General features: G+C 61.1%; 1 protein-coding gene across 1 annotated transcript; it reads left to right on the forward strand.

Moving 5' to 3' along the window:
• The first annotated feature begins 5529 nt into the window (after positions 1-5529).
• Positions 5530-6819, forward strand: CHC_T00006898001 (hypothetical protein). The gene is made up of 2 exons (XM_005710175.1): positions 5530-5631; positions 5776-6819. The coding sequence occupies exons 1-2, from the start codon at positions 5530-5532 to the stop codon at positions 6817-6819; spliced, it is 1146 nt and encodes a 381-aa protein (XP_005710232.1).
• The last annotated feature ends 4199 nt before the right edge of the window (positions 6820-11018 follow it).

Genomic DNA, 11018 nt, shown 5'->3' on the forward strand with positions numbered 1-11018 from the left:
TTCCCCACGTTGCCACCTTGCCACTACAATCACACACACGCCACCTTCATACCTACACAACTCCACGCCCATTTCCACTCCCTCCCATCCAATCACCCTGTCCCCAATCGTCTCTATCCCGCTCCGCACAAGTTTCTCTCCATCTGCTCTGCCACTATTACCCCTCTTGCCCCACCAACGCTTCCTCCCACGCGTGCCCCTCTCGCCTGCCTTTTCTTATCATTATCGATGTGGAACACGTTTCACGGAGGGCAGCTGTGGCATAACGGCGGTTCGTGATTAGATTTAGATCAGATCAATACGAACCACACACGCGCACACGTGTGCCCCCACGTGTACGGGGGACCCGCGACCACACGCGTACACGTGTAGGAGGGGCGTACCACCACACACACAGTACACGTCTCACACGTGTGCTGTCAGCCCCGACGGCTGACAGCATTACAGCGCGAGACGACCCGCGCTACAGTACGTTACTACAGCATACTGGTACTGTAATGTTATGATAGAGGCATTGGATACATTAAATACGAGCGAGACCGGCGGCGGAGTAGGTGGACAAGCACGGACTTGTCCACGACCTACCGCCTAGGTCCGTCCTCCAGCTTAACTAACGAGCGCGATCCGCATTCGCGCGCGTTAACCGGGAAAAAGCGGGTAGGGGACAGCCGCGTACGCGAGCGAGCCTAGATCCGCCTCCGCCCGTCAGCGCTGGTACGTTACACAGCGCTGCTCCGGGGCGTCGAGGCGTAGATCGGCCCGTGCGTACGCTCGTCCCCGACCGTCCCGCTCTACCACGCTACCAGGGCCCGCTTCCCTGTCCCGTTGGGTGTGTGTTCTCCCCGTCTTCTCGCCCCTCGTACGGGGTCTACGTCGAGCAGAGTATACACCCCTCTCCGTTGGGGGGTGTTATACTACAGTGGTCTCCCGACCTAGAAGACCCCGGAGTACGTTCTCCGAGAAGACCTCTTAGGCCCTCCGCGATTCGATCGCGTCGAGATGAGCCAAGAGTTTGAGCCCTCGATCTGTTCCGAAGCGGCGGATCCGAGTCCGGACGCTGTGCGATCCCCATCCGCCCCGTCGGGCGACGGCGACGCAGGTCCTCGTGACCGCGAACCATCGCTCGGATCCTCCAAGGAAAGAGCGGCGGCGATGTTCGAACGCATAGCCGAATACATCGAGGAAGTCCGTACTTCCCTTCGGATCGATGTATCGGACCAAGTATACACTCGATGCATGGCCGAACTCCGCTCCCTGCGTGAAGAGAGGTTGGATAGAGTGACGCAGTCCTTAGAGAATCTCCGAGCACTGATCGACGAGTTGCACTCGCGGAAAGTGCTCGTCGAAGATTCGCGTCTCGTATCGCCCGGACCGTCCGGGCAAGGTCGTCCCAAGGGGCCGACCCCTACGAGACGACCTGAGGACCTATCCTCCCCGTCCGCGGAACAGTTGGGTGCGTTCGCGCACCAGTCCGCCGAGCTCAACGCCACGTGTCGGCGTGCTCGTGACATGGAACGGACCATGGTCGCAAGGCTGCCCGGTGCCCCCACGAGAGGGCCCAGTGGTACCGTACCTCCGAGCGCCGTCGCTCCGGATCGTTGGGGACCGGCTGGTGCCGACACTAGCCGAACCGCGGAAGGCAACCGCCTTCCTTCCGACAGGCGCGAATTACGCGTCTGAGACCCAAGCATTGCCGCCTATCCCCGGAAGTAGGCGGCACATGGAACGCGTATCGTATCGCGACGACCCTGACCGTGGAGGAGCCGCCCGCGGATCCGGAGTACCGATGCATTCTGTCGATCCTCGCTGGGGCGGCCACCCGCCGGCGGATTACGCCGAGCATCCCGGTCCGGTAGACGTCCGTACGCTACCCGTCACCCCCTTCGGCACGCTGGGTCCCGCCGAACCCGGACTCGAGCCGGTACATACGATGATCCAAGAGTTCAGCGCCGTCGCTGACTATCGTATGTACCGGCCGGATAACACCTCGAGGCTCGTTACCTCGGGTGACGCGGGACGGATCGCGAAGTACGTTCAACGCTGCCGTGGGATCCGACCTACCATGAGGAGCTTTGACGGTACGGACCCGATCCAGCTCCTACCGTTCTTGAAGGATGTCCGAATAACCTTCAACTCGCAACACCTTACCGAAGGTGTTGCGGTACGAGTCCTCGCGCACTTCTTAGAGCGCGACGCGGAGCGCCTGTATACGAGTTATACAATGCGTGGCCTCCGCGCCGGCCAGCTACACGACGACGTGAGCTGGCCGGGGCTCGTGAACCAGTTCCTGAAACGCTACCTAACCGACGACGTGTTAGGTGAAGCGTACCACGCTGTCGCGACGGCGCGACAGCAATCTCATGAAACGGAGAGCACGTTCGCGGACCGGCTCGAAACTGCCGCGTTCCGGTGCACGGCGGTGTTCTCAGAACAGTCCCTCGCGCACTACTTCGTGCAGGGACTAGCACCGGCGACCCGTACCGCAGTTTCCGAAACTGTACAGCGGCTGCCGAGCCGCCAGAAGACCGATCTTCCAACCATCCGCCGTACTGCCACGGCGGAAGGCACGACGTACCGCGCTCGGCGCGGTTTACCCCTGCCGGATACGAAACCGGCAGGGAGGGCTGGCAGGACTACGAAGTCCGCCGCAACAAGTTCGCCCGCCTCGACCCTCCATATCGGGGAGGATGAGTGGCAGGCCGACCCTGTACTCATTACGCAAGGACAGGACCCGTGAGGGGACTACCCCCCTCACCGATGTCGACCGGAATGACATCGAGTTACGCGACCGCCTTCGCGGCCACTCCAAGAGTGGCAAGGGGTACGGATCCCCGGGTCGCAGAGCTCGACATCTCAAGTCGAGATGCAGGAGCCGAAGCCCCTCGCGTACCCCTCCTCACCGATGAGGAGGCGCGTCACGCGGCGACCTTCGCCTCAACGGATGGCAGCGCGTACGTGTGCTGGCTATGCCGTACGTACGGACACGCCATGTACGCGTGCCCGTTCCTGTCGCCGGAACAACGAATGTTCACGGCGTACAGGAACTATCGCTACCAGATGGAGACGCGCCCCGGAGCGCGTAATCTCCTCCGGCAGTCGGTCGGCGAGGGCCGTCCCCCGCCTCAAGGTTTCCCGAATCGTTCGGGTGGGGGCGCACGCTTCGCCCCACGCGGAGGCGGGTATCGTCGTAACGAACTCGATCGTCGTGATCGATCAGATTACCGCCCGTCGGACACATGGTATCCCCGTCAAGGAGGGAGAGGGGACCGAGACCGTTCTCGGTTACCCCAACAGGTACAAAACGCGATCATGTACCTGCAAGATTGGGTAGACGATCCGTATCCTCTACCCACGGAGGGGCGCGAAGGAGACCCGACTCGCCTCGTCCCTCATATCCTGCGACGACCGGACGTCCCAGGTCAAGGTCAGGAAGTACGCGAATACTTCGCTGATGACGCGCGGCCGCAGTGGGGGGTCGTCCCGACCCACGCGGCCAAGGACCCGAAGAAGACCTGGCCACTGATGGCCAGGAAGGTAGCTCAGATAGCACCGGTAGTTCGAAAAAAGGGTAAATACGGCTACGTACACGCGGTCGCGTGAGCCGTCTTATCCCTACGAACTAGACCGGACCCCGCGTGCTCGCCAAGGACACGGGGGGTATTGTCCGATAATACATCCCCCGCTTCCGGGAGCGAACACGGGAACTCCTGCGACGCCAATGCAGGAGAGCGCGAGCGTCGAGGCCTCCGTAAGCCCGACGCTGGAGGAGAGCACCACCGGGACACCGTCAACCCCGGTGATGCTGAGCGAACACGATGGAAGTAATGAAGACCGAAAGGAGCCCGTCGATCTCCTAGCTTCCGTGAGCCAAGGCCCACCAACGAACGGTCCTCCGCGTATGGACCCGAGCACTCGAGGGGGCGTCACCGAGCCGCGGACGCCCCAAGAAACGCGTAGAAGGAAGCGCAAGAGGGGTCAACACCGAAAGCGAAAGCCCCGACGGAACGACCTCACCGATAAGGTCGCGCCTAAGATAGTCGATGGCCTCGTGTGCCTCATGACGTCAAAATATATAACGTCTTGGGCTCCGTGGCCACCGGAGGCAACGCGTTCAAGCCCCACACGATCGCCGTCGATACGTGTTCGGGGTACAACTTGGTGAGGAAGGCCGACCTCCCTCCCGACTGGACCCGTTACGTGATACGGGACGCGCCATTACCCCGACTGGCTGGCGCGAACAGTAACCCGCTCCGACTTACGGCCGTCGTCCATCTCGCGGTCCGGTTGCGGAACACGACGTTCCGCATACCTTTCGTAGTGGCCGAACAGCTCGCTGTTCCCGTCCTACTTGGGACCGCGTTCATCGATTCCCACGTACACAGCATAGACATCGATGGCCAGAAGCTCGAGCTTCGCCACGGTGGCTCCGTAGCCATCGTCGACGGGAAGGGGGAGCCGACTCCCCCTAACAGGCGACGCGGACGCCAGACGAGCCGGCCGGATGTACGCGAGGAGGCCCCGCAGGCGATCCGAATCGCCCGCTGGGTTACCATCCCCGCGATGTCACAAGCCCGAGTGCGTGTGACAACTGCGGGGAGGGGCCTCGTGTTCCTGGAGCAAAAGGCCTCACTCCAACACCGACATGGAGTGAGGTTGACGAATGGCGTCCCGGTGGTTCTGCCGAATCAGACCTTCGACGCCATCGTCGCGAACTTCTCGCGACGGGAGAGGCGGCTTCCGAAGCACACCGTCGTGGGATACGCGAAGCGCAACCCCCTCGCGATCCTCACTCCCGAACGTAAGGTCGCCGAGGGGATCGCGCACGCGCTACACCTGACCGACTTGACCGATCAAGTCGGTGGGGTAGGAGTTGGCCGATCCAACTCCGACGATAAGACCACTGCTAGGGGCAGGGGGGTCGACCCGGTCGAACGGTCACCTTTATACCAACCGACGGCGAGGGGTACTGTACTCCACCAGCAAAAGGATCCCGAAAATCCACCGATGGATTGGGAAAAAGAGATCGACCTGTCATACATCGATGATGACAAGCTCCGTGGCCACGTACTCCAGATGCTCCGTAAGCACTCGAGTCTGTGGAGCGGTGCGCTTGGAACGATCCAAGCCACGGAGCACCGCATTCCCCTCGAACCGGGAACGAAACCGATTCGTTCTATGCCCTATCGGAAGGGCCCGGCCATGCGCGAAATGGTGGCGAAGGAGGTCAACAAGATGTTGAACGCAGGGGTTATCGAACCCGCTAGCACCGAGTGGGCGTCCCCCGTGGTGCTCGTACCGAAGAGAGACGGCTCTCTTCGGTTCTGCGTGGACTACCGGCGTCTCAACGCGAAGACTGCAGCGGATTCGTATCCGCTGCCGCGTATGGACGACTGCATCAACTCGTTAGGAGATGCAGCCGCCTTTACGACGTTGGACTGCAATTCCGGTTATTGGCAGATCCCGGTAGCTCCGGAAGACCGGGATAAGACAACCTTTACGACGCACATGGGCACGTTTCGCCAACTGCGAATGCCGTTTGGACTAAAAGGGGCACCGGCCACCTTCCAACGCGCACTAGATATTATTCTCTCACGCGTTCGCTGGCAAATATGCCTCGTCTATCTCGATGACGTTATAGTGTTCTCGCGTACGCACGCGGAACACGCGAAGCATCTCGACACTGTCTTGAGCTTGCTTGGGAGTGCCGGAATCTCCCTCAAGCTCAAGAAGTGTATACACTTCTTGAGCTTGAGGAAATGACGTGCCCCAGGTAAGTTAAGCGTGGCGGACACGGCGGCCGATGCCTTCAAGACGTTCACGTTCCCCAGGACACTTACGCAAATGCGCTCGTTCCTCGGGGCGTGCAACGTATACCGCCGATTCGTTAAGGGTTTCGCAAAGATAGCGCGTCCTCTGACCGACATGACGCGCAAGGGTGCGGATCCTGACTTCTACAACCCCACGGAGGCCCAACTGAACGCGTTCGATAACCTCAAGAGGTGTATGATCGCTCCGCCGATCCTCGCACTACCGCGGTACGGCCGTCCGTACATGATCGACACGGACGCGAGTGCCTACCAGCTTGGCTGCACGCTGCTCCAGGAGCACGACCAGCCAAACGATTGGCGCCCCGTAGGCTATTGGTCCTACTCGCTGAAAGACAGCGAGCGCAACTACAGCGCCACGGAACGCGAGTGCTTCGCCGTAGTGTGGGCCGTCCGCACACAACGGCCGTACGTAGAAGGAACGAAGTTCACCGTCCGAACGGATCACGAAGCCTTGAGGTGGCTCATGTCCCTCACAGAGAGTTCTGGAAGACTCAACCGGTGGCGGCTACGTCTGGCTGAATACGACTTCACCATTCAGTACCGCCCCGGGCGCGTTCATCAGGTGCCCGATGCCCTGTCACGCCTCGTGTCGCCTCGTGTCGCCGATGACCCTCGCCCCACCGTCGAGGTGGATGACGACATTCCCACCTTCGACGGCGGTACGACCGTTCGAGACGTATCGAACGAGCTCGCGGACCGCGTTTGTACAGCGAGCTGTGACCATCAGGCCGTCCATGTCTTCGTGACGACACGGAACCAAGCCGGGTCAAGAACGAGGTCGCGAGTACAAACGCGCGACGAACCGCGAGGCGACGACGAAGCTCCCGCTCTCCAAGGACCCACTTCGTTTTGGGAGAAGAACGACGAGTTCGACGCCGCCGACATCGAGCGCGCCGAAGACCCCGAGGCTGACGCGCCCGACACCCCGGTCGCCCCACCGCAGGACGACCTCTCGGCCCCTCTTACGATAGAGGAGATAGCCGAGGAGTAACGCGTGGATGACTTCTGCCAAACCGTTTTGGCACGACAGTCAGAGTCCCGGGACTCCGCGTTCTTCGAGGACCACCAAGGGGTGCTCAAGCGGAGACACCCCTTAGACCCTGATATCGTTCAGGTGGTGGTACCTCGTGCGCTCCGCGCCAGGCTCCTCCGCCTGTGCCATAACCCGGCCATCGCGGGGCACCCGGGCCAGAATCGTATGTACTTCGCCCTTCGACGTGAGTACTACTGGCCCCATCTCACTGCAGATGTCGCTGCCACGGTGCGAGGGTGTCGGACCTGCGCGATGAACCGGGTCAAGTTGCGGAAACACCTCAACCGTTTGAGGTTGTTTCCCGCTAAGCGGCCACTCGAGAGCCTCCCGATTGACATCTTTGGACCGCTCCCCAAGACGAAGGCAGGGAATCTTTTCCTCCTCGTTATCGAAGACCGCTTCACTAAGTTAACACAAGTTGTCGCGCTTCGAACAGTGACCGCGTACACTGTCCCGACAGCATTCTGTTACGCGTGGGTCTTCAAATACGGCGTTCCGCGTTCGCTGTTGTCGGCCAACGATCCTCAATTTAACGCGAAGTTCGTCCACAGCGTGTGTCGCGTACTGGGGATAACTAACTTATAGACGTCCGCGTATCATCCCCAGACGAATGGGCAGGTTGAACGTTAGAACCGGACTATCGCGTCGATGCTTCGGAACTACGTCAACGAGCATCAGGATGATTGGGACGTGTACGTGGGACCGCTTACGTACGCGTACAATTCCCACGTACACCGAACCACGCGTACGACACCCTTTGAGCTCGTGCTCAGCAGACCCCCGCCGGAGTTCTCTCTTCGAAGAACCGACGGGGACGCACCCCCTCCGGACAGGAGAACTCAACGCGCAGAGTTCCTCAAGACTTTGGACGAGATGATCCAAAAAGCTTACGAAAGCTTGCATCGTACGCAAGCCCGCTACAAACGCGACTTTGATAAACGCGTACGAAGATTTAACAAGCGACTCAAGCCCGGGGATTATGTGTACCTCAACCCCACCGATGGGGCGAAGACGTCGGACAAGCTCGCGTCACCTGCCGTTGGATCATACCGCGTATTGGCCAACGACAAACGAACCATCACGATCGACCGTGATGGGGTGACGGAGCGCGTCTCGGCAGACCGCTGCGTGTACGCGCCCTCTCCGACGGACGCGCCACGAGCAAGTGCAACAACCCCAGGTGACCTTGCCGACAAGGTCACCGAGGGCACGCAGTACGCGGTCGAGCGTCTGCCCAAGCATCGCGTGGTAGAGGACGGAACTACGGAGTTCGTCATCAAGTGGGCTGACTACGACGAGCCCACTTGGACTGCACGAACACATGTTCCCGAGGAGCTAGTGTCGCGATACGCGAAACGACTGAGAACGCGTACAGGCAGGGAACTCACCTCCGAAGTGAACGCTGTCGTTCACTCTTGAGGAGGGGGCCCCCAACCGCTTCGTCACCGAGTAATTAACACGCTGCGGTTAGGAACAGATGACGCGTATGAACGGACAAATGTACCCAACCGGGGTGGCACACGAAGGCGCGTGACGCCAAAACGTATTGGCCGTCAAGCTCATCGGATACGACACACGTCGTCGAGAAGACGCGAGAAACGGAGACAGTACGGACTGTACAATAAAAAAGGCAGCCCTGTATCAACGGGAGGATACGACCTCCCAAGAAACGTGAACGCGTCACGGGAACACCCGCCGATAGGGTGCTCGAATCGGAAAACAAGAACGACGCCAAGACGTATGGACAGTCCGAGCTCACTACGCGACACACCAATGCCAAGCGGAACGAACCGCTGGAAACGCAATGTGTCACGTAGTCACCAACGAGAGGCAGGAGGGCGACGCCACCCCCTAGCCAAGAAATGACGCGAACGGTCGCGACGAGCTCCACTCGTAGGGAGACCCACGATCCCGTGACCGCGCACGACCGTAGGGGTACCGATGGGAAAAGGGGGGGCCAACAAGAACTAAAAAGCCGCGCGCGTCGCCCGAACCCCCAAGTCAATCCGTTACCACGTACCCGAAATAATTTGGGGAACGGACCAAAAATAGGTGAAAAATACGGTCCGAATGACACTGTATGCCAAGCCACCGCCGCCTCTGGAAATAATTAAAGAAAGGGAGGGCGTACAGTAAGGTAAAACGCACGTGCGCGCGTGTGAACGTGCGCATAAGACCGACAGGACAAGTGTCGTCAGGGGCGACACGCAATTTCACAGCGGAGATCAGCGTGCGGAACGCACTGCCCTTCGGTGGGGTAAGAACCACACTGCACGGAGGAGGGATAGGAGCGGAGTCCCCAACCTTTCCCCCATGCCTACATGCCGGTGCGGTCGTGTTCGGGCCGCCCGAGGCGGGCTATGACGCAGATTCAACGGCTCGCTGCACCACCGCGCACACGTCAAGAAGGACTCAAGCAAGGCCATCGCCGGGCGACCGTCATCGGGCCACGAAAGGTGGCTCCGGCCTTACCTCCGCGGTCCCTACGGGCGCACGCGCATCCGCCTTACGACAGGCAGATGGGGAAGCGCGCCCGCGCGAGGCGCCCGCGCCAGCCTGCACGGAATCGCAACAGAGGAGCTCGAGACGCTACTGTCTAACGTTTGTTCTTTTCCCAGCGAGCACGTGCGCAGAGACCAGGAAGACGGCGCATCGCGCCCGCACACAATGTCGACCGAACGGACAAATCCGCCGCTCAAGAGGAGACCAAGTACGGCGCTTGCTCCGGTCCCAACGAGAACCCGCACCGAGCGGCACGGAGGCTATCTCGTCGCCGACTGCGTCGGAAGAGGGCGAAACGGAAGGGGGAAGAGGGAGGTCGCTGAGAGTTTGAATGGAGAAACGGTGGGAATGAGCTGAAGCCTCAATTGGGGGATGACGTCTCCCCCCCACTGCTCGTAGACGCGTGGGGATCGCGCTGCCCGCGCCTTCTTCTGAGGGCGCTCCCCTCTAGGGGAGCACGACTCCCCCCTCTTTCTTTCAGTACGCAGCGCCGTCGGCGCACCCTCCAGCACCGCGCGCGCACGCATCAACAGGACATGGGCCAGACCATTGTCGCGACCCCTACCACCCCTTCGCCGTGCGACTGGGTGACGCGTACGCGCACGCATACACTCAGTCCCCTCGAAGCCTCGATAGGAGAGATACGCGTGAATGGGGAGCTAAGTCGACCGCGAATGGCGACCCGGCGCGATCGGCGACACTGACGCGTAGAGGAGCCGAGGAACGAGATTCGAGACACGCGTTCAGAGGCGAACCGACGCCCCGCGGCTCCCTTCGGACGGGAGCGGGACAGCGCGCGGTTAGGACCGGTGAGAACGCGTGGCGTGGCGAAGGCTCCGGACGAAGAACCGGGACCCCTCTCCCACCTCATCGGACGGGGTGGGATGAAGGAAGACGCCAAGGGCGCCACACGGACCCCCCCGCGCAAGAGATGAAAAGGTGAGATCGGGACAGGACACCTCGCATCGACGACGGGCCGGGGGAGGAGTTCTACTAATTTACGAGGACACCGACGCGGAGAGAGGGTGCTTCGAAGCTTAACTCACGCGATCGAGGGTGAACCGATCTTCCGCCTTGCCCGCCCCTCTGGTGGGGAGGGACGGAAAGCAGTCGTAACTGCGGAGACTGCGCAACGCGGGGAACGACACGAACGTCAGCCTCAGACTCCCTGTCTACCTCTCCGGAGACTGGGGAAGGGGGACGCGAACTAAAGACCCAAGCGGGGGGAGACGGTGCTACTATTTTACGAAGATGCAAGAGCCGAGGACGGAACCTCGGAGTCTAATAGGGCCGCCCGATTAATGGCTCGGGCTATCAGGCGTCTCCGCCGGATCGGAGACGCGGGAGGGCTGAGGACAGTAGCTCGGGTGCTGGGGCACATCTGTCCTTAGCTCCTCCAACGAGGGCATGGTGACCTCACTGTGCCGTGGCCAAGCGCGGGCCGACGCGCCATGAGGGCCACTCTCCCCGCGACGGTCGGCGAAGACTGGGGAGAGGCCGGCTTCGCTACGAAAGATTCGGACCGCGCGTCGTACAGTAGAAAGGAACTTTGCTCGCCCGTGGTGTAATCGGTCCACGGGCGCCGCGTACGCTCGGGCACCTGGCACGCGCGATGCATGAGTGAAAGTACGGACGCGAAGCTCCACGTCGCGTGT

The sequence above is a fragment of the Chondrus crispus genome, genomic scaffold (genome assembly GCF_000350225.1).
Source record: "Chondrus crispus Stackhouse genomic scaffold, scaffold_54, whole genome shotgun sequence".
Taxonomy (NCBI): Eukaryota; Rhodophyta; class Florideophyceae; order Gigartinales; family Gigartinaceae; genus Chondrus; species Chondrus crispus.